The following is a 25165-nucleotide window of genomic DNA, read 5'->3' on the forward strand; positions in this document are numbered from 1 at the left end:
TTTCTCTTGAAGTTTAATGAGATGCAGAAGCCCCAGGCTGGCTAGCTTTCACAAACATGGCTGTGAACAGGAGATCCTGTAATAAGCAAGATGGGCGATGAGAAGGGCACCCAGGTCATCCTCTAACCTTGACTCTACACTATGCCGGCTGTGCTTTTACTCATACATGTGCGTGTACACACAAACATGCCTTCACCCAAAGACTTTTATTTTTAACATTAATCATTCTTAAGAATTTCTTGCCTGGTATAAAAATAAAGACCCCATGATATTACGTTTAGAAGCAGGAAATATAATGAATACCAGAGCAAAATGTAAGTACTTGATCAAATGAGAAACTGTGTCTAAGAAAACATGGATCAGAATGAAAGATGGTGCTGCTTCAAAGGCAGGACACTGGTGAGCTTATCAAAATGCAATAGCAACACGAAAGCATTCTCTTCCCACACTGGGAGGACAAAGCAGAGGCTGACAGCTAATTCCAAATGGTTTTCAAAACCCCTGGACTAATAAGTACAGCCTTTCGGAAGAACAAAGACATGTGTGGGTTTCCATACATATCAAGAAAGTTCATACCAATGTTCTGAGCCCCTAATTCATCTGTACTTGCTTCTTTGAGGTTTAGGGATAAGGTCCAGCATTCTGTCTGGTTCCAGATTTTTTTTTAAAGATTTACTTATTTATTTTATGTGAGTACACTGTCATTGTTTTCAGACAGAAGAGGGCATCGGATCCCATTACAGATGGTTGTGAGCCACCATGTGGTTGCTGGGATTTGAACTCAGGACCTCTGGAAGAGCAGTCAGTGCTCTTAACCTCTTAGCCAGTTCTCTAGTCCAAGGTTCCAGATTTTTAGACTTTTACTTTTTTTGGCTGTTTCTTCTCTCTTGTTCCTACTTGTGGGCTTTCCCCCTTCCTTTCTACTACTTCTGGTCTTTTGTTTCCAACGTTTTCTTCAGTGCCCTTCTGCACAGGAACCAAATAAAGAAGCCCATGCATCCTCACTGGTCTTTTTACCAGTGTTCTCTCCCTTAGAGTGAGAACAACGTATACAAAGAATTACGAGACATGTACTAGAGTTCTCCAGAAGAACAGAATCAAAAAGGGGGGCTAATTGTAGAGGGGATTTATTGGACTGGCTCCCACTACCACAGAGACTGCAAAGTCCTGAGATGTTTATCAACACAATGAAGGGTCAGGGAGACCAGTAGGTAGGTCCTAAGTCTATAAAAGTCAAAGGGCTGGAAGCCTCCTAAAGAGCTACTTGTGCAAGAAAACCTGATATGCAGAAGCAGCAGCAGAGGAAAACACACTGACTTAAAATCAGCGAGAGCTGGGTTCCCCATTTGTGTGTCATTATTCCATCAGGGCCAACAGCCTATTAGATGGTGCTGCCTGCACCGAGGCCAGGGTCTTCCACTATTCAGTTCACTGGCCCACATGCCAGTCTTCTCTGCAAAGCACCTCTACAGACACATCCAATAGGATGCTTTATCATATCTCTGAGGACATTTTAACCACCCAAACAAGGCACCATGGGAACATGTGAGAAGAACACTGTGAGGAATGCATGTGGGGAGGCCTTTAATTGTCTATGACATTTCCTGACAAGTTCTCTAATGGCACATCAAATGGTGCTGGAGAGATGGCTCAGTGGTTAAGAGCACTGACTGCTCTTCCAAAGATCTTGAGTTCAATTCCCAGCAACCATATGGTGGCTCACACCATCTGTAATGGGATCTGATGCACTCTTCTGGTGTATCTCAAGATAGCTACAGTGTACTCCTACACATAAAATAAATAAATCTTTAAAAAAAAAGTCTTGGCCCCACCCAGACTCACTGAACCAAAAACTTTAGGTGTGGATCTAGCCATATGTGATTCTGGTGTACCATCAAATCTTCTAACTAATGAAAAAGGTCTCCATTTCCCTGCTCACTAGCATGGGGGCGGGGTTGCTGCTTTAATTGCAGGGAAAACAGTTTCTTTTCAATGAATCACCACTGAAAATTACGATTACCTTCCTAGAAATGATGTGGTGTGATCTCTTGGACATAAATTTTCTTAGGGTTCTTTCAACTATGTGTTAACATAGGTAACTAGTTCCTGCAACATGTTCCCATAATTCCAAGTTGGGGAGCTTGAGGGTGCTAAGGAATTGCAAATGACATCTGGTCTGTGTCCTTTTCACCTGCATCTTTGGTGAATGGTGCTTGTTGATCGGGGACATGAAATGTGGAAGTGGATTGTGTTAGTACATGCCCAGTATGCTACACTTGCATGTTGGAAACAAAAAGCCTAGTCACTGAGAACAGTATATAAACCTTATACCAACCAAGAGCTGTTAATACTCCATGACCTAAACAAAATTCCAGCATCAACAACAGGTCCTTCCTTATATTTACATTTTTATCATAGTATTTATAACATTAGCATACACCAGAAGAAACTGGGTGTAAAGATTGTTTGACTTCTGCTCCGTATTTAATAAGTAAATCTGACTGTTCAGTTGCATTTTTAATCAATAGCATCTACAGTCATGATTTTACAGGGTAGGACACACACAGCAGTCCACTGAGCTCAGTTTAATTTAAAACTTCTACAACAGTCAAGACTGGTCCATTAGGCTTCAGAGTACTGTCCACCAAGAACATTATATGGAGAAAGTTCATCGTTCTATTTTTCTGGGTTTTTTAAATTTTGTTTTGTTTTTGAAACAGTCTCACTATGTAGATCAGGCTGACCTCAAAGTCACACAGACCTGCTTGCCTCTCTCTCCCAGGTGCTGAGATTAAAAGCATGCTCTTTCTCATCAGGAGCTGATCCTGGATGCAGCTGTCTATAATGCAGCGACACAGAACACAAGAAAAAGAACCCAAATGAAAAGGAAGTGGATTTGATGGTGACATATCCCTTTGTTCAGCACTACCGCATGGACTTTACGTTGTTGGGTCTTATCAAGGTTTTCTCTATGGCCATGTAAGTATGTGTGTGTGTTGTTCTGGCAGCGTGTGTTCTAGGAGATTAGTGTACTGCCACATATACACTAAATCCTAATGTATCTCATTACCCAGAAAATTTATCTTCTTGACTTCACACATTAAAAGACTCTTTTATGTGGTTATTTAAGTTGCAGATATAAAGAATTTTTGAATGGGTATGTTGTTAATAAATGCTTGAGAAATTCTGTAACACTAATACAACAAGTTAAAACCTCGCAGTTTAATCTCTCCAAATGCCTATGCAATTTGACAAGTATGTACTGAGTGCCTATTATGGGCTCAAGTCAAAGCACACAGCTTTACCTGGTACCTTAAGCTTTCTTCTGTCCAATCAGACTACAACAAAACTTTCTAGAGACAAATTTCCCCTATCCAATTTACCTTTACTAAACAGACACTTTGCACTACGGCTTTATGAGTGCACAAGAGACTTACAAGCATCTATACAATTCTTAATCCTTCAATTTATACAGCGACTTCTTCAATATTTATTTCACCCTTGAGTCAACCAAACAAGTAATTCATGAGACCCAAATTCATTTCTCCTTACATTCACTTCATTAATGGGACTATTCCATCTGGTTTTTGGTTTGGGCTTAAAAGGATGGCAGACATCACGTAAATTCTAAAATTAGACACAATATCAACCAAATCATAATTTTCATGCATAATTCTATCTTATCTCTGCTACTCTCTATTATTCTTCCTATGACATCTCCTTCCAGAATAAGGAACAGAGCACACATTAGACAGTCAAGTACAGGGCCACAGCCATCCTTCATAGCAACTTGTAAGTGCTGCAATTCTCCGTCTGTGCCCCACCCATCTTCAACATTATTCTTGGTCCTTGGAGTCAGGGTCAGATCCTAACTGCAGAAAAAGACCTGCCTAGGCCATGACACATAGCAGTCCTCCTCCATAATTGTTAATGAAATCCATTATAATACAAGAAGAGTTGGCTAAGGAAATCAGCCAAGGGTAATGTAAACCAGAGTTCCCACTGATCAGAGGCTGAGTTAATTGGAAGTTTGATCTCCTATACAGCAACTGCTTGCACTTGTGTCTAAATATTGCTCGGACAGAGTCTGTTTTAATTCAGTGAAGCCACTGGTCTGAGAAAAGGCAGTAACCGAGCGCTTGTGAGCAGGGTTATTTCTGTAATTTTCCATTTGGAAGCTTACGCATACACGTTGCGAGGATAAGCAGCTCTTATTCCTTGAGCTCACAAACGGCCACAACTGAGGGGTGGAACTCAGCGCTCGGACATGCTATGAACCTAAAGCCGAGTGAATGGTGGGGGAAAGCATGAAAACTCCTATTTAGAAACTACATGCCATGGTTGGGAAGAACAGAAAAAGAAAAGCCTAACTCTTTGATGGCATCTACAAAACAGGCTATTCTCTCAAACCTCACATGGCTAATGCTGGTACAAAGTCATACTCGGTATACATAGACAGCACTAATAATGCATGGAGGGATGTTATTGTCACTCCTAGAATTTCCTTATGTCAACAACATTCTCAAACAGCTTTGTAAAGACTGGTTTATATCTTGTCTAGTGGTGTCGAACATAGTCCATCTGGGGGAACAGAAATGAGGCGAAAGCTGTTGGAGGTCTGCTGACCTAAAGCCTTATAAAACTTCGAGCTGTTTATCTAAAGGGAAATGCTTAATGGCTCTACCTTCCAATGTTGTGAAATGTCCCAGACATTCCTGAGACTAGAAGCAACTCCTGGGTGGAAACAAAGGAATGGAACCTCAGCAGCTACAGGGAAAGAGTTTGCACTACCTGTAAACCATGATGCCGAAATCACTGCACACATCGGAACACTTAAGAAGCAGAATTTCTTACCCCTCTCCTTCCCTTTCATTTTATATGCATACTATAGTGTTTACCAGGGCCTAGTGGGCATAAGAATTGAGCTTGGGTCCTGTAAACACTTCTTGACTCTAAACTTCTATTATTCATAGTATTAAAAGGACTGGTTTAACATGGGAAAAACCTGAGTGAAAAGCCAAGCCCTTCCTATAAACATATTCTATGTAAATATCCTGCTTTTTAAAAAAGAACGCCATGCACTTCTGGCACTTCTATCGCCAGCCACTTGTCTTGCATCAAATAAACATTCAAAACTCTTGAAAAGGGTCAAAGGAGCTCCGGTTGTGCTATTAAATAGCATTAGTTACTTCTCTCTAAACAATTGACTGGGTATTGATGAATGAGCTAGAATATATTCTAGATTGAACCCATGACCTTGAGAGACTAGAAGCCCTTTCTATTCAATCCATTTCTTTGGTGCTATCAATCACCCCTTTGCGTTTACATTATGAGGAAGCTGTCTTTACATACAAGGATTAATTTCTTCTTCCCTAAAAATGCTGCATCTCACAACCTTAGTGTGGCTTGCCAACACTAAGTTATCACAGCACCAATGTTCTTGAGAAGCCTTCGTTAAGTGCGACAACTCACCCTTTTCTGGTAAGCAAACGGAAGGAGTCATACCCTAGCGAGTCGTTCACTGCAAGCAAGTATGTAATAAAGAACAGCTAACACAGACATCTATAAATGGAGAGAGAAGGAGAAACAGAAAACATTTTCCTGGCAATGTGAACTGCTGGCTTTTTGACTATCTCCTCCTATACCTCATCTTTTTGGTAGTTGCGCAGCAGATACTGTCCTCTGCCATGGTCTGTCACTCCTGGAGAGCATGGGGGTACTAAAAGGTCACATACCCAACTTGTGTTTAGCAAGAGATAGTAAATTAATAGGCTGCCCCTAAGTTGGCAGGCCAATCACCAGCTGTGGTCCTCTCTTGGGGCTGTTAGCATATCAAAGCATGCTAGAGAATCCTGCCAAAGGATCAGTCTTTTCTTTCAAAGGTTAATTTTATTAATGACTTCTCCTAGGGAGAAAATAGAGTATTCTCTTATGGACCTTGGTTCTGGCTAAATTGGCCAGTGATTCAGATTTGGTACTACGTACTTAGAACTTTTGCTGATATTGTTCAGTTCACAGAGCTAGTAGCCAGTTGGGACTTAGCACTATCACATTTCTTTGTACCCAGGAGTCCCCCAGAGAAGGCTTTGAGCATATATAAGTAAGAAATTACAGCAAGAATTCTAATGTACCTATTTTGTCCATCATTCAACAGGTTGTCATATGGCTTAACAAGCACACACGCACATATGTGTGTATTGTGTATGTATGTGTATACATACATATGTTCAAGATCTCATGTCAAGAAAAAAATGGCACCACGTCATTTCGTGTTCTAATTTCGTGTGTGTGTGTGTGTGTGTGTGTGTGTGTGTGTGTGTGTGATACGTTGACACACAAAAAATGATGAAGTAAATACAGTGGTGATGGTGGAATGTTAGTGATCAAAAATGACTTTTTTCAATGTCTCAAATTTTTAGTCCCTCAAATTTTTCAGTGACATTCAAAAAGTTTAAATAAAATAAAAGTTTAAAAAATAATTTTATATATGTGAGTACACTATCATTGTCTTCAGACACATGCAAAGGAGGCATCAGATCTCATTACAGATGGTTGTGAGCCACCATGTGGCTGCTGGGAATTGAACTCACGACCTCTGGAAGTGCTCTTAACCACTGAGCCACCTCTGCAGCCCTGGCATTCAAATTTTTGACTTACATATCATTTCTACAAATTCATGTGGCAAAAGTGATATTTTGATTCACAAATGCATTAGTAATGATCAACTCACTGGATTAACACATGTGTCACCTTATCCTTTTGCCAATTCTTTTGGGCAAGTGTATTTAAATTCTCTTTTATTTTGACATGTCCAATATATTATGGCTACTGTACATCTACTTGGCAACAGCATACCAGAGCTTGCTCTTCTATGCAACTACATTTAACCAATGACCAACCTTTTCCCAATTCTCTTCCCTTCTCCTCTTCCCCCTCCGTGAATCTACTCTCAAATTCTATGAGTTTTTAGAGACTCATACAGGACTTCCACCTTGTCACACATATTAGGATTTAGTTCTTATGGCTGAGTCATATTCTGTGTGTGGACATCAAATTGTCTTCTTCCATTAATCAGTTCTTAGACAATTTGATTCCACACTCTGGTCACTGTCAACAGGGTGGGCAGTGTGCCTTTAAGAGATTGGTTTCATTTCTGCGGGTTTTCCCCTTCAGCAGTGGAACTGCTAGACCACATGATAGATCTATTCTACTGCATAGTTGCTATGCCACTCTTAAAATACATACGACTGTGTACTGGGGTCTCTCTCCGTCACAGTATTTTATGATCAGAAAAACGCTATTCCTTTCAGTCTGCAAGAGGAGTCCTAGTTTCTGCTACTCAGTTGTATCAGTGAAGGCTTCAATACACTTTTTTTTCCTTCTTCCCAAACTGTTTACAGTGAACAGTGACAACAAAGAAAACTATTATTTTAAAAGCACCAACAACCAGGGTCTATTTTTTTTCCACCAAGAAAAGTGCCTCTTTTGTGGAACAGAATGTTTCTCACTATAGCAATTTGAAAATTATGATAGGTATGTAGAAGGCCCCAATTACCTGTAACTCCACAACTGAAAGAAAGCTCTTGCAAGCTTGCTCAATTTCTTTTGTCTTTTCTCCCATGAAAATATATAATATCACATGACCAAGAGACTTGGGCCTCCACATTCCTGTCATGTAACATTATGTAGTTCACATTTCCTATGTGATTAAAGGTTCTTCAGAGGTATCGTTTTAAAGGTGAACATTTCATTTTTTGTACTATTTCTTTTTTGAGGTTATAGTATAATTACATCATTTGCCTGTTCTTTTCCTCCCACCAAGGACCCCCTCTTAGTTCTCCTTCATATTAATAGACTCTTTTTTCCTTAATTGCTGTTACATGCATTTCATTTGTATATGTAGATACGTATATATTCTTAAACATAACTTGTTCAATCTGCATACTGTGACTAACGTGTGTTTTCAGGGTTGATCATTTGGAATTAGATAACCAACTGGTGTGCTCTTTCTTGAGGAAGACTATTTCTCCCACATGTAATATTTTGGCTAATTTCCAATATTTTAGTATTCTAATTAATCCCGTGATGTGCTTTCTATACATTAATCTTTATGTGCCTCTTCCTTTCCTTAGAATACATAACTAACAGTCAATTACGAAGTCAAAAGATATGAATATATTTAAGACTTATAACACACTGCTACATCAATCACCTGAAAGGTGTGCCCATGAATTACCCTTGATATTTGAGTCATGTTTAATTCTAAGTTCCCATTGCTCCATTCATTCTCCTGAGAGGGAGGATTATGAAGATGGGATGGACCAATGAACAAGAATGGCCTAAAGCATGACTAGTTTGGGAATTCTCTCAATTAAGCAACTGGATCCAGTAATAGCACAAATAAGCCTTTTCTTCACCTGGACAGGCAGACACAAAATGACAGCTGAGATAGGTGACAACATTTCAAGTCCCCAAGCTCAGTACACAACAAGTAGTAAGGTCAAACGCTTATACTTGTCTCCAACCAGATCAGTAATTTCTTCCTGATGCTATCTACGCCTTCAAAGGAAGTTGAAACTAACTGCAGAGTCTCAACTAGCATTGCTCTGGAGTCTGCAGAAACTGCACATGCACTTTCAATTCAATGAGATAACTAAAGTCAGGGCAAATGCTTACACCTCAGAGAACAATTCAAAAGGCAGAAAAAAAAATCACTAATACTAAAATGTGCTCATTCACATCAAGTTGTACAGATACATTAAAAAAAGAGAGGGGAGGGCTGGAGAGATGGCTCAGTGGTTAAGAGCACTGGCTGCTCTTCCAGAGGTCCTGAGTTCAAATCCCAGCAACTACATGATGGCTCACAACCATCTGTAATGGGGTCTGGTGCCCTCCTTTGTTGTGCAGGTGTACATGCAGATAGAGCACTTGTGTACATTAAACAAACAGATTAATAAATAAATAAATAAATCTTTTATTTAAAAAAAAGTTAGGGCATAGAGAGATGGCTCATCCATTAAGAGCACTTAAACTCTTGAAGCGAGTGGATTGGTGTTCAGTTCCCAGCACCCACATGGTTGTTCACAGATTTCAGGAGATCTGATGACCTCTTTTTACCTCCATAGATATCAGGCATGCACCGAATGCAAATCATTTGCATGCAGACACTCATACAAACACAGGAAATAAAAATTAACAAGTACATTTTGTTAAAGGGATTAGCAAAACTACACAGGTCCGTGTCACATAGATGGAAAAGAAAATGGGGAAAATAGCAGTGCATTCCAAAGAAATCAAAGGCTGCTAGTGTGATCTAGGACAATGCATTTTTAATAGGCCAGATGGCTCTGTGTTCTTCTTTGTACTTTGTGGCTACTCTGCCAGTGAATTGTTGCCCTATATACTGTAATGAGGTTTCAAACAGCAATGCTTGTTTTCAAGTATTAAGGACTGAAATCTGAAGTGAAGATTTAATATCAATCTAGAGGATAAAGAAATGGCTCAGCTACTAAGAGTACACATTGCTCTTCCAGAAGATCTAAGCTCAACTGCCAGCCCTCACCAGAAGTGGCTCACAGCAGCCTATAATTTACCTCCAGTGCCTTTAAGCCCTCATCTGGCCTCCAGGGACACCTGCAGCCCTGCACATATACTCACACGTAAACACATACATATACAAATAATTAAAAATAATAAGAATGAATCTTGAAAAACTCAAGCTAAAGCCAGCAGTAGTCATGAACTCCTTTAATCTCTGTGACTTCAAGACCACCCTGATCTCAATAAGAGCCTTTCTCCCCGACCCCCCCCCAAAAGGCAAACAAAATAAAGTTTGTGTTTATTTGTTATGTGCATTTCTATAATATTCAAATTATGGGTTTTAGGGTTTTTGTCCAAACCTAAAAACAAAGTCTTTATTAATTATTGGTAAGCAACAAACTCTTTACCCTAATAAGTTCATGAAGTTAAAATATAGTTAAGATCGGGGCTAGGAAAATTCTAGAAATTTCAACTTCACTAATGGCCATGAAGCTTAATTAAATATATCTGTCACTGAAGGTGTATGGACAGCTCACTTCCACCGAAGTCATTACTTTCAGAGGCCTATGACTTCAAATGCCTTCAATCCACAGAGTCTCCACACTGGTCTTCCTTATTGGCTTAATGAAGTAATGGCTGCTATGAATGAACTACAGTGATTAAAACACATCTTTAGCTAAGTCTGAAGAGTGCTTCATGTCATGCCTGTGTAAGCACAATGGGCGTGGGGGGCTGTGAATGATAGCTACTCTAGCTTACACAGCTCAGGCAGAGAGATGGGACGGACAATTATGGCTTTTGTGTGCATTTTAAGCTAATTTAGAAATTTCTACCATTATTCAAGTTAACAAGCTGCAGGCTCATGGGAGGGTTTTCAAAGAAAGACCTGGTGAGAGTAGCTGAGGGTTAAGGAATAGAGGGTACCATACAGATGGCTAATTAACATCTTATAAGACCTTTCACTAAAGCAGCTGGTCTAGTCCCATATTTAAAAGATTCACAGGACTTTCAGAATTTGAAAGGTTTTGAGGGAGCATCTTGCTCAACCCCCTCATTTTATGGATGGGAAAACTGAGACCCAGTTAATTGCCCTGGGTCACAGAAGGTCCTGCTGCAGAACCAGGATGACAATTCGTTGTGTTTTGCCTCCCAATCAAAGTGGCTTAATTTCCTCCTAAAATGACAAATGATGGGTTTTCCCAATAGATTGGTATCAGGTGAAATCTTTAGTTTCTTATGATTTAATGTACAAAATATCTAGCAAATAGTTTGATGAAGGGAGTTGTTCAGCAGTAGTGTTTCTTTGTGGTTTTTATATCATTTTATTATGTAATCAAGAAACGTATTTAACACAGCAGCTTTGATCACCTTAATGGCCCATGTTTCTTTTAAAAACAAAGAGTTTTACAAAATGCCAGCCCTTTGGGGATGGTCTTCATGTTGTAGCCCCCAAACATGGATTATGCCCCACTTCTATTTCTATTCCCCTTGCCAAGTAATTCTTCCCAATACCCACTTCACTGACTGATTAGCATATTCATGAGACAACTGCTTTAGCTAATTAGCAGTTTTATTACCAAAAAATTCCCAAGACTGGCCAAGAGGGGGAGCAGCTAGCCCTGTCACTCTAATGTTCTAGCTTTAGGACCATTTTAAAATAAAGAGTTGACAAAGGTAGGACAGAAAAATACCCAGAGGCACATATTGAAAGGATAGGAGGCCCAGTGACAAGGGCTTAGAAGTTATAAGCTGAGTCTGATCCCCCAAACCCACAGTATAAACAGAAAACTGACTCCTGAAAGCTGTTACCAAATGAGGTATTTTCTTCTATTTACCTGGATCTGAAAACATACATTCACAGCTTAGAATGTACAAATCCACTTATAAACTTTGTATTTATTTGAGACACACAATAGAAAATGGAAAGAATAGAAGCAAAAAATAAAAATAAATAAATAACCAAACAACCACCCTTCCCATCCTTAGAGACAAAGGAATGGGCAAAAGGATTTGTTCTTCACACTTGATGAATCCATTATTGCCAAGGCAGGCACTACAGCACTCACTTGCAATGGAGTCAGAATGAACAAAAACTAGGTCGAGCGAGGCCATTTCTAGCCTCGTGCATATACATACATTGAGAACACAGTAAGTTGCCAGGGCTCAAAATCATCTCTGTGAGTCTGCAGTTTGAGCTTGAACACAGCCAGATGTTCTTTGGAGGTTAATGGACTTACTGCTATGCTTTGTTTTCTTTTGTTTGTTTGTTTGTTTTTGCTGTTTGCCTTATGTTCTTCTGCTATTTCCTCACTATATACCTCCAGGTGGGGGTTGTGGGAAACTTTGCCATCCTTTTTGGTTCCCCAGCCACCATCTTGTTTCTTTGCCCAATAGCCGCATTTCCATTTACATCAAAGACAGGTTTGTCCTTTTTAACATCATAGTTTTGAACAATTCTTTGATCAAAACAACTACCTTTGGACTTCTGAGAACTGAAATGGTCCTAAAGTGCTTTCCTCAACATCCTGGATCTTTTAAAAATATGTTTATCAGCCAAACAACTGATGCAGTACCCACTAAAGAATTGCTAAGCACCAGACAACTGATGTTTTATTATGGAAAATTATATCAGAAAACTTAAGGAAAAAGTGTACCGAATTCCAGCTCTGTTCGGATCTCCAGACCAAACAAATTTCAGCAGCTTCCAACAAATTTTAATTGGTACTCATTAACTTTATTGTCTCTGCTATGTTTTAAATTAGTCAGAAGACATACACTGGAGCTTTTATAATAATTTTTGAGTATGCTTTAGAACTGATAAAGGTACCATTCTAATGTATTCATTGAATGTGAAGAACAATTGTTCTACATTTAAAAAAAAAAAAAACAAGCATATGTTAACACTTCCTGATAACAGCTCTCTATACAGCCTTCTTTAAAAGAAAGTTTGCACACTATAATCAGGCTACGTATGCTGTCAAACCATGGGGATGGAGGGAGAAAACAGCTAAACTAGTACACCTATAGGCAGTAACTGTAGGTGCTACTCCAGAGAGATATGTGTAAGAAGTTTGTACCCAGAGTTGGGTATGTATTATACTCTACAGCTTTCTCTTTGAGAATCCACACCTATGCTCTTGGATATGTCTTCTTTTTGCTGAGCACCTTTCTCTTTCTCTCAACCCTCAAGCTGAAACCTATATTGAATGCTTTATATTAACCTGCAGATGTATTCCATCTTTAAAAAAAAAACAATAAACGAGGTAACTTAAGAGAATATGGACTTGTGGCTTGGAACTCCACTGCATCATGCTGTCAATAGGAGCAGGACTTAAGTTTCCTGTCTAATTTGGGTATGAAAGTCCCATGTGGATATTTTTGAAGCACTCACCTCTCACATATGCCAGAGTCATTCACTGTTTCTGGGTGTGGTAGTGCACACTTATTCCTCATTTTCCCATAGCCCAATGGCTTCCAACAGACCAATAGACCTAGTGCTAGCTGTAGCGATGGGGAAGCTAAAGCAAAACCACAAATCACAGGCCTCCCTCTCAAAAATTAAAAAAAAAATTAGATGGACTTAGAAAGGGCAGATAATGAGAGTATGAACAAGTCATTGCTTTCATTAGTAAAACTAACAGGGGCCTAGAGACAGGTGGGATCTAGCATTGCCAATAATACCTATCTTCACAAAGTATCAGCACATGCTATTTAATAGAAAGAGCTAGATATGCCAAGATGGGGTTAATCAAGAGGATATAAAAATACATATATTTATTTTCACTCATCCAGGTAAAGGAGACAGAATTAAGACCACATAGATTGGAGGTCAGAGGTTAAGGCTATATGCAGCATGTGTGATGATATCCTGGTTTCCTTCCCCAGCCTCAGCATGCAAAAACAACACCAAATACATATTGCACACAGTGTACTGGAAACATTGAAAAGGATCCGTTGCACACACTATAATATACAGGCAGTATTAAAGTTCAGCTACATTACAAATTAAATGTGTTATAGTTCTAGCCTGGACAGCTTACTAATACTTATTAAACTGGTTACAAAAAAAAAGTTTCAAATAATAGCTCTCAAAATAAATGCCTGAAATATAACCTGTTCTATAGTTGGGGACTGTCTTATCAGCTGTTATCAAATCTAATTTGGTCTAACTTCTCACCATGGTAACAGCCCTTTGCTGGGAAACTCAAAGACATTTCACATCTAGAAAATTTGCCTTGTACTCCTTACCACGAATAGTGTCAGGAAAAGCCTGCTTCAAAGGTACTATGTAATTAGAAGGACCTTTAAAACAGGCACAAAGCAAATTGTTCTGATTAAAATCAAGCCTACTTCACAATGATCATGAGTGAGCAACATCACAGAAAGGAATCCTGGGGTGTTTGGGACCACATAGTATAGCTTTGCATCTGTTATCTGTAGTGCAGACTTAGGTAGGGCTTGAAGTCTGCCAACTTCCTTTCTATAAAAAGAAGTATACGTGTGAGAGGGTTTAGGGTTCTGCTGCGGTTTTCCAAGGAAAGACTATGCCAGACCAGACCTCAACTAATAATGATCCTGGCGAGGGAACCCAGCTTAGTGAAGACCACGGACTAGTAGCCATTTCGAGGTTACTGGCTGCACGGATACCAATTCTGTTGCTTAGGTAGATTCTAAGAATTCTGGTTGACAATCCTTTTTGAAATTTAGAATGAAGTCCAGGATCTGTAGAATCTGTTTATTGGGTGAGAGACTTAAACAGTTTTGAGGTGTCTACTTTTTATTAGGAAGTCTTTTTTTTTTTTTTTATGAGTGATTTGCATCAACAACACTATGGAGCATTCACCCAAAGAAAGAAAAGGAAAGCATTTACATTAATCCAATTTTTTAAATTCTCCTTGACCGTATTTCCATAATGTCTAGGATACAGACGCCAGTACAACTGTTTAGCTAACAAAACAGCTGTCAGATCTTCCATGTAACTTAGATCACATACCATCAAACTTCTTGTAACGGGATGCAAAGATGGCTTGCAAATGATTGCACTGTTCACTGACCACGGTTTTGAAGTCATCTTTACTTTGAAGGCTGTATTTCTCTTCCATCTCTTGAGAACAGCATGTATAATCCTGGGGACAGATCTTCAAATGGTCACCTGGAAGGTAAAAAGACCATCTATATCACCAATATCAATCAGGTTCAAGAGAGAAAAGCTTGATTTCAGATGCATATTCCACTTCATTTAAGCCAGGAAAGCTCTTGGTAGAAACTCAAACATGGCATGTATCTAAAAGGTTACATGGCACAAGGTAATGGTCTCCTGGGTTGATGTTTTCTTTTCTTTTGTTTTTTACTAAAACTTTATTATTTATAAAAAGCTTGCCAATAAATAGATCACACACAAAATTAACCAAACCTAACCTCTATATAATTTAATGAAATTATATAGTTAAAATTAGCATTAAAAATGGAAATTGTAAAAAAAATGGAAATTGTGATACACTGTACTAAAATTTTCACTTTCAATATAAAATATATTTAGCATACTTATCAACTAAATTAAAATAAAATAACTAATAAAGCTGTCCCCCTTTAAAAAAATCCAGAAAAGCTTTGAAATCCGGAAGATGTCTTAACTACAGGAAAGTAAGAACAGCATCATTTGGTAGCAACTCTTTCGTGAATTCCTTATGAGTCTGTGTGAAACACGGTGTAAGTCATGCAAAAAAGAGGGTTTTTTTTTTAAAGTATGAGAGTTTACATTTCAAAAGAAACAGAAGAATTTATAATTATCTGTGATAGCAATCATAAATTAAGTAGATATTTAGAAAGCAACATATACATTTATAAGCATCAGTTCTACTGAGCGAAAGCAAAGAGAGTTTTAAAATTCAAATTTGAAATTAAAGTAGTTGAATTTCAAGGGGTTGTCAGCACAGAGGCAAAATATTCATATTGGAAAATCTGAATGTATTCTAAATCTTGAAGAAGTGATCACAGGTCATTCATTCTGTGTCAAAGATTTTTGTATTGTCACTTTCTAGACGGGTTATCAGACTATAACCACCTAATGTGTGTGTGTATTCCTCATATTCTCATAAACCAAGGTTTCCAATAAATGTGCTCTTTATGTAGTGATATAGTCCGGAGTTAAGAAAAGTGTCAGATGGCTCATTCCATAGCAACCTAGCCCAAAAAGTATCAATGTTCTTAAAACTACACGCTGCCCATAGTTTAGAGGTAAGGGTTTGGATAGGTTCATCTATGAAAACTATGCTTTGAAGAAACCAAAGCTTTATCCCTCACAATGACTCAACAGGTGCCATGAAGCTCAAAATTAAGCCACATCAGGTACTCTGGCTTGAGTCAGTTCAATATTTGCAGGTTTGTTAAAATTGTAAACACCTTTAGCAAGACTTGTTTCCAATGCTCTGCCATTGTTGTCCACTTACATAAAACAAAGAAGGATCTGAAACTTACCAAGAGCTCTGGTATCTAAGCCTGCGCTGAAGTGAATACCTATTGTCCCAACTACTGGAGTGGGTGAGGATAATGGGGAGACTTCATCTCAAAATGAAATCTCAGGAATGGGGTCCCCTGCAGACTTGGGAACTTCACAATGATGTGTTGAAAAAACCAAGGGCCATGGATTGACAAGTGCATCTTTCTACTGCTTGGCCTTTGTGTACGTTCATGAAACAAGCCTTTTCCTAACACAGACACAAAAGGAGAGTTAGAGTTGGAGTTGCGCAGGCAGGCTGACCATCAAATAGTGTTGGCACATCAGTTGATTAACGCTAGATTATGAATGCTTAGATACAAATACTTATTTACTTTGGATGGATGGATGGATGGATGGAGATAGATAGATAGATAGATAGATAGATAGATAGATAGATAGATAGATAGATAGATAGATAGATAGAAATACATACATAGATTGAGATAGATACAGAAATGGAGAGAGATAGATAAAGATATCCCTGATCATTATTTGCAATTAAAATTTATGGAGACTGTTACTACGTTTTTTTTTTCCAGTGCACAGCATTAAAGGACAATCTTCAAATCTCCATCTAGAAACTGTTTCTGTAGTGATTTCTGAAAGCCTTGGATAATAGATTGGATAATAGATAACTCTACTAAGAGTGGAAAATGATTTAAAGATTGCAAAGTAGTGTTTAGCGTTGAGATTATAGAATATCTCGGATCTTGTTAGTAAAAGAAAAGCAATGGGGACAGTTGCTAAGGTTCAGCTTAATGAAAAAACCCCTTCCTTATGACCAAAACATCCCCCTTATTTCAGGTTGTTGGTATTAGAACACAGCACAGTGACAGCTGTCTGCTGCTCTTAAGCTTGAAGCTCTATTAGTCTAAACATATAAAACACTATACAGGCCCCCAGGTATATAGCACTATATTGATCTCATCCCAGCACTCAGAAGGCAAAGATAGGCAGATCTCGGCGAGTTCAAAGCCAGCTTGATCCAGCTGATTCTCAAGCCCCTACAAAGACTCCATTGGTCATGTATCAAATCTGCAAGGCAAAAATATAGTCTTGGGAGTCTGAAAAAATAGCCATATCAATCCAATCTATTTTTTAAGATAGGGCAACTGCATGGCTCTGCATGACCTGGAAGGCATCATGCTAGCCTCAAACTCATCTGTATATCTTTGCCTCCAAAATGTTGAGTTGAAGGCACCTTCATGTCCAGTTGCCTATCCAGTCTTAAGAGATTCACACAAATAAAATAGATCTATTGAATTACTGAGTGCTATGAAAACATACCAAAGCAAAAGACCCCCTTCTTCAACAATTGGCATGTGTGTGGGACACACACACACACACACACACACACACACACACACCTAGAAGGCAGAACGTAGTGAGAAATTGGGAAGGAACCCTCTTCTCCAATGAAAAAGATGACAGACATTGAGAAATTCAAACTTGTCTATAGGACTTATCACACTAAGGACACAACACATCCTTCAAGCTTTACCAGTAACCTTGCTGAATGTTTACAAAGAGAAGTACAAAACCCCATGCACTCCACCCTCCTCACATTCACCAAGACCTTATGAGGGCCTGCTTACACTTGAACAGTATAGAGCACATTTCCTTGGGTAATGCCTAATAAAGTCGATTCGTGTACATTCATGTTAGATCTTTCCAGGAAGACTCACTGGTGAGAAAGGCTTGCCCTGTATAAAGTAAGGCAACAAGGTAGAAACATAGATAACATGTTGATTGCCACAGCCGTCTTCCTCTGAGGGATTTCATTCTTAAGAGTCCTAATTCTTTGGGCTATATAGCCTTCATACAACACTTATGCTGTTTCCATTTATAAAAGTACTCTGAAAATTTAGTGCAACATTTTTGGCCAAAAGCTCTAAGAAATGTGTAATCTAAGACATACTTGTAAATTAAACCCCAAGATATACTGAAACTACTGAAGATTAAGGGACATGAGCAGTTAATGCTGCCGAGAAGAACAAGGAGGAAGAGAGCCACGGTCTTGTGCATTTGAATTATAGCTGTGTTCCAGTAGGAATCTTGGAGAACTCACTGGAGCAACAAGGCTCATTTAAAAAGAAGTTTTACCCTTATTTAATGTCTTGGGCTATGTGTGTGTGTGTGTGGGGGGGTGTCTGTCTGTCTTGGTACCATCTTTATTCACTGAGCCATCTTTCAGATGCTTATGTGTCTTATAAAATTGAGTACTTTTTGATTTTTGTCAATGGTGTGAGCGGTTTGCCTGCATATATGCCTGGGTACCATGTGTGTGCCAGGTGCCTGCAGAAGCCCCCTCCTAAAAGCATTAGATACCCTAGAACTGGAGTTACAGGTATCTGGGAGCCTCCATGTGGGTATTGGGAATTGAACTGTGGGTCCTCGGGGAGAGCACCATCCTCAGTGCTAGAGCCCAGCTCATTGAAGGGCTGTGTGAAACCCATTTCAACTCCCCTTTCCCAGTGTAGCAACAAAATATCTGCATTTTCTCGGAAGAACTCTCTTCCTAACTCTGAAGCAATCTGTTTCTTTGAGAATGGCCAAATGCAAACTCACCCCCTGACACAAGTTAAAATGTATCCAGTTTGTTCTTCTCAGTATGTCCCCCACTGTATCTGTTCCCCTTATTTGGCATTGTTTGATAGCCTCAACTTGAGTATTTCATAGTCAGGGATGTGGCTCACCGGTAGAATGTTTGCCTATCATGTATAAGGCTCTGGGATCAATCCCCTACACCAAAGAGATGAAAATGGAAAACAAATCAAAAAGAAAAGAACTCTAATTATACTTTAATCAGCAAAATGACCTATCTGAAAGGCAGGGCACATATAAATAGTTTTCTGCTTCCATGTTTGCTGTGTTCGGTGGGAAATGCCTTTTCTTCCTGGTAGACCTCCTTTTAAAACCTGATCATCTTATCTACTTCTTGTTTAAGAAAGATGTCATAACTCCTTTAAGCTATGAGAGCACTGTGACAAATAAACAGATTTGGGAAAGAGACCCATCAGTGTGAGACAGCACTACATACAAGCCATGTATACTAGGGTCCCATGCAAGTCTCACATCCACCTTGCATACAGTGGCGGTTCTTGCAGAGGGCCACGGTTCAGTCCCCAGCAACCACATGTTGGCTCACATCTGCCAGTAACTCCAGTTCCAGGATATCTGATACCTTCTTCTGACCTCTGTAGGCACTAGGCATGACTGTGGCACACATTCGTATGTGCAAGGAAAAAACCTTATACACATAAAAGAAAATTAATCTCATACTTTTTAAAATAATCATTACTGGATACATATTCTCAAAACTACAACCAGCACTGTCTGCTACCTCCACCCAAAAAGAAAAAAAAGAGAAAGAAATAAACATGCTTCTGGATTCAAGCAGTTTCTAGAGAAATGGGATCTCCAACTGTCATTTGTCTGACATGCTACCATGTCCCGAATTCAATCTCCTCTTTCCATAATTCCAAATACATATCCATATGTACATACATCATTTTAATATGTTCTATCTGCTTTTCAACTTGCCTTCTTCACTCTGCCTATTATTCTTTCTTAACCACACCCCACTCATTTAGCTGCATGTACTATAAAACAGAAAAGCTGTAGATTTTTTTTTATTTAGTTTTTTTTTTTTTTTTTTTTTTTTTTTTTTTTGGTAGTTCTAGTTCAGAGTTCCTTGTTCTTCATTTAAAAAGCAGGTGAGCTGAATACTTTCTGATTTTCTAAGGAAGCAACTAAATTAAGTTGCTTTTTGTACATGGCTCTTGATTACTTTTTTTTTTTCTCTTGTGGGCCAGCCCTGTCCTAGGAGGCTTGAATTGAGATTCAATGAACCATGCTTTTAAAGCTTAACTCTACAGCATTAAAAAAAAAAAAAACTCTCGAAAGAGCCAAACATTTTTAATCATACCAGCTCTATGTAATTTCTTTTTGGCCTTAGTTTTCAAGGCCAAAGACAATCAAAAGAAATTACTATGAAATCTTGCTGAGTGTTTATTGGTTCTTTTTTAAGGCAGTTGAAATCAATGTTTTAAAAAGAAGGCACCGAATATTAGCCACCTCTTCTGTCCTGTAACAGAGTAACAGCAACTTGAAATGAACAGTCTGGAGAAGTGTGTTTTTTCTCTTGCTTATCTGTCTTCTCCTCTCATCAAAGACTGGCTCTAATGCACAAATGAGTGCACGGAAAGATCAGTCACTCTCAGAGGCTCCTAACTCAGTCCCATGGAACATGTTGTAAATGGTAGTTGAGCTCTTTATCTCATTTATGTACACTGGTGTTTTGACTGTGTGTATGTCAGATCCCCCGGAACTGGAGTTGCAGACAGTTGTGAGCTGTTATGTGGGTGCTGTGCATTGAACCAGGGTCTTCTGAATGAGAAGTCAGTGCTCGTAACCCATGAGCCATCTCTCCAGCCCCAGTACTTGGGTTCTTAAATGAAGGGAGAAACCTTTGGCTCTCACCATGTGACTGTGAAAGCACATTGTCTATTCATAGGCAAAGTGTCTGCTCAAACACAGTTGGAAAAGGAGAGATACCAAACTGAATGCTAAGGGTAAGAAATGCATTGAGAACGGAAAAAGAGGGGAGAGATTTTAAGTGTAAAAAGAGGCAATGAGTTTGCACCAGTTTCTCAAAGAAACGCTGTTTCCCATGAGAAAGAGTTCTTTAGAACGTAAATGAAAAAATATGTTTTATTGCTGATCCAGGTGTTAAAAGGGATCTTCTACAGCCCAAGCAGGCCTCTCACGGTGTCACCATGGATGACCTTGAATTTCTGATCCTCATGTTTCTGTCTCTCAAGTGCTTACTAAGATTACAGGTGTGAAGCAACAAAATCTACTCAGCCAACAATCTAGATACAGTCACATTTCTGACAACTTGTACTAGGTGACAAAGGAGTTATTTTGACACAGGGTAGAAAAATGGCGGAAAAAAACATACCCAGTAGTTGAGTAGTGTGTATGAAGATGGCAATCAAGTGCAATCATTTAAGAGGCACCCTAAGCAAAGTCAAGATATGGAATCAGGCAAGGCATATATATAACCACAGATAAATGAACGAGACAATATGGTATACATACACTCTGGAGTTTCTCTTCAGCCACAAGGAACAAAATTATGTGATTTTTCAGAGAAACAGACATGAAGATCATCATGCCAATGGAACTAAGCTAGAGCCAATCCTTTACATAATCTAGATATGTTAAGGATATCTAGGTTTTGCAATGAGAATTCTTAGGGGCAAGGGGGAGAGAGGGGAGTTAATTAAACGTAGTGGAGATAGATTCAAGCAAAGCACATGAGTTGAATTTTTGAAGACATCATGATGAAACTCACTGATTTTTATAGAGATTTAAGCTTTTTATTTTTAAGCAATAAAGCAAAGTCCTGGACTGTATGTATAGTCAGTATAGAACACCCATGAGCTATGAATCCCATCTATGGCAGCAAAGTGAGGGGGGGGATGATAAAACAAAAATACCAAACATTGAGTGGATAAGGAAACATGATACAACACAATAAATGTCACAGGTAGTACTGACACTAGAAAAATCTAAGTCACAAGTTGTCACGTCACTATTCAAAGCAGCGCTACCTAATTATCATCAACAGAGAAATAGGTCAACAAAATGCAGTCTATCTGTACAACAGAATATTATCCAATCATAAGAACAAGTAAAATTCAGAGATATATGTTACAACCTGACTGAGGTTCGTGCATTGCAAAGTAAAAGGAACCTGTCAATGAGTCCATGCAAGATTCCATTTGTAAGAATTGTTTAACATCAGCAAATCTAGGAACAGAAAATTCATTAGCAGTTGTTTAAGAAGAGATCTGGTGGTGAGTAGAAAGTGGGATATATGATTAAAGAGTGTGCAGTTTCTTTCTAGAGTGATTACAACTGATTTGGGTAAAGGTGATACAATAGTCAGTCTATTAAAAGGGCAGGTATTAATAAGAAGATACATGGCAATAGGATATCTAAAAATCACTATATTATTTGCTACAATAAAAAGTTAAATTTGAGAAGAGTAGACAGGAGCCTTAAAAAAGTAAACAATTAATAATAAATACATATGACAGGCAGGCGGCCAGGGACACCATGGTTATGGCTTTCAACATGCTTTTTTTTTAAAAAAAGACCAATACTTGATGTAATTCTAATATTAGAAAGCTACATTAAGCTATTATTTGCTGGACAATTTTCCTAATCTCTCAATTGCTACCTTACCCATTTTCTAATTTTTATTTGTTGTGAACATAAAACAATTCCTTGCTGTTGGTCTAAGGCATTATCAAAATAGTTTCAGTTCACTTTCTAGATGGGATATGTAGCTACAAAGCATTCTAAAATACAGGTTGTTACACAAGTTCAGCCTTTCCAGGCCACCTAAGAAACCCCAGAGGAACACACAATGGTCTGCTTCATGGAAACAAAGAAAGCAAATCACAGAGGTTTTGATAATCCCAGGAGGTGGGAGAACGTATACATTAATCCATCCTCCCTGCTTCCAAAAAGGAGTGAAATTACTGCATATAATGTGCTATGCACATTGAAAGCCTGAAGTCATTTGACCTAAACTTCAATAATAAAGCACACAAATTACAGTTATTATGCAGATCTGTGATTTGAGATCACCTACCAATCAGTAGGAGAAACACAGCTAGTTAGCATGTTTCAAAAACCTTGCCAAAATACAGCTCTGGAAGGTTTAAGACTGCTGATTATTCTTAGGTCTACTAATCCTGCAAAGTAAGAGAAAGGAGGCTAAAGAGAAACACACACATTTCTACAATCAGCCTTATTATATTTCACTGTGTGTGTAGTTGGGAGAAATAGTGCCGTTACTTTAAAAGTCCACCCTTCATTTTGGTGAGTTCTTAACAGTTTTAAATTTTACTCCACATTGAAACTAAACAGGACCCTTATTACTTGTTAAATGACTTACAATTAAGAACTTAAATTACTAACTAAGAATATTAGATCTCCATTTGAACTGCAAAGTGACCTATGCCAAACCAGAGTGAATGGCCTGCAATGTATGCTGATTGAACTATGTCGGGCTATTTCATTGGCACTGTATTGTCTGGGCATCCAGATCACCCTTGTGTAGTGGAGGGGAGAGGGAGGGGGAGGGGAGGGAGAGAAGGGGAGGAGAGAGGAGAGAAGAAGGGGGGAGAGGGAAGGAAGGAGGGAAGGAGGGCTGACTCTTGGAGTGTACATGTGCTATGTTTATTGTTCACTGGAATTCTTGTGTTCACTTCACATGTAATCTCAGAAGCTCTGGAATCACAAATGTTCATTATTGCACCCAGAACTATCTAAATTCCTGCATGTCAAATGGTTTGCCCAGTTGAGTCAACCTCATCTGTTTTCCACACTTATAACCACTACATCTAGGATTCAATGCTAGGGACAGCAATCCACACTCAGAACAATATGAAAGAGCAATACTAGAATTTCACCAAACCCCTCCAATAACTCTCAAGAATCCAACAGTGTTATTAAAAGCATCAAGGGAAACATGTTAGGGTCCTGAGGGGTAACTAGGGCAGTAAAGAAAGAATATTTCTGTCACTAATTCCCTGAGGCAAGGACACATACTTTGGTTGGCACTGAGAATCTCACTCAAATCCTAATTTGTAACTTTTACTTGGACTCGTTGAACAAAAGTCTGAGGATATACAATTCCAAATCCATCTATAGATTTCAGAACCATATAGTAATCTGAAAGAGCCATGTATGACCTTGAAATTATTAAAGAAGTATCTATACAGAAGTTCTAAGTGTGTTTGTTACAAGTGCCTATGAAATTAACTTCTCACAACTTTCTCCAAGTCTGTTTTGCTTCTGAATTTTTTCGCCTTTGTCCTTCATCCCAATCTCCAAGGTTTCCTTCTGGAGAGGATGAGTGAAAAGCACAAAAATCCCACAGTCCCAAAGTTGCTCACATCTGTTCTAGCCTCAACAACAAACACAAAGTGGCCTGAAGAAGAAACACTCCTGGCTATGACTTTTTTCTTCGTTGCTCAATAGTATCTCAACTGTCATCTCCAAGTCATGAGTAGGTTGCAGAAACCCCAGAGACAGAGGGCTTATCAACCATACCAGACTAAGGCCTTGGTAGGTCCATTTCTGAAAGGTGATAGATATAGGGCTAAGCTCAAAGTGTCAAGAAAATCCCTCAAGGCAGGGAAGTCTGGCCATTAGCAACTTAACCTTTTTTTGGCAGCCAGTAGATCTGTGCGATCACGGATGACCCCAGAGAAACATTAATTTACTAAAGCAGTAAGTAAACCTGTGGATATTCTCTCATCTTAGCAAAAACTCTAGAGATGCAGGCTTGTCAATCAATCATACCAGATGAATGAAATACCAGTCCCCTGACCTTAGACTATACAAGCAAGAATACCCCAAGACTAAAAAACGTGAGCTACTAAGAACTAGGCACACTGACCCACTCATTGCCTAATGATTTTGTCATAAACTTCCTGTGCCCAGGAAAACTTGCACAGAAACACATCTATTTCTATCCTTAGAATGCATGTAGCTCAAGTACATGTAGCTCTCCATGCATATAGCCTACTTAGGACCTAGGAAGCCATATGTGGTGATACTCACCTATAAACAACACCATTGGGCCAAAAATAGATACTCAGGACTTTAGGCCAGTTTCATGGAGTTATGCTAAGAGTTAGAGCCTAGACTGGGTTCCACTGGGACCTTGTCTCAAACAATAACTAAAAGTGAATCAGAACAAAGAAAATGATCGTTTGAAACTGCCTGAACCTCAGTTCTGCATGTATGTTTATGTGTTTACTATTCAATCAAATGTTGACATTGTATGTATATCAACTCTCTGCTGCCACCTCATACATTTGCACCCCCAAAACCTGCTGCCCACTTTCATCTTTTCTGTAACATAATGTTGGTATGTACTTACATGTAATTTTGTGATGTGCAATGTGATCTGATTAAAACTGCCTATATCAACGAGTAGCAAATGAAATTTGAAAACTAGGAAAATCTAGTGGATTGAAAAGCAATGTGATTGATAGTCTTTATGTGCTTACTACTTAATCAGATGTTGACACTGTAGAA

The 25165-nt window shown here is 38.8% G+C and overlaps 1 protein-coding gene across 1 annotated transcript in view; it reads right to left on the reverse strand.

The window, feature by feature from the left end:
* Positions 1–25165, reverse strand: part of GPC4 (glypican 4) — a 107550-nt gene that overhangs the window by 22941 nt on the left and 59444 nt on the right. The window contains exon 2 of the mRNA XM_080910978.1: positions 14534–14692. Coding sequence (XP_080767104.1) covers positions 14534–14692 — 159 coding nt within the window. The remainder of the gene's footprint in view (positions 1–14533; positions 14693–25165) is intronic.

The sequence above is a fragment of the Micromys minutus genome, assembly GCF_963924665.1.
Source record: "Micromys minutus genome assembly, chromosome: X".
In the NCBI taxonomy this organism is placed as follows: Eukaryota; Metazoa; Chordata; class Mammalia; order Rodentia; family Muridae; genus Micromys; species Micromys minutus.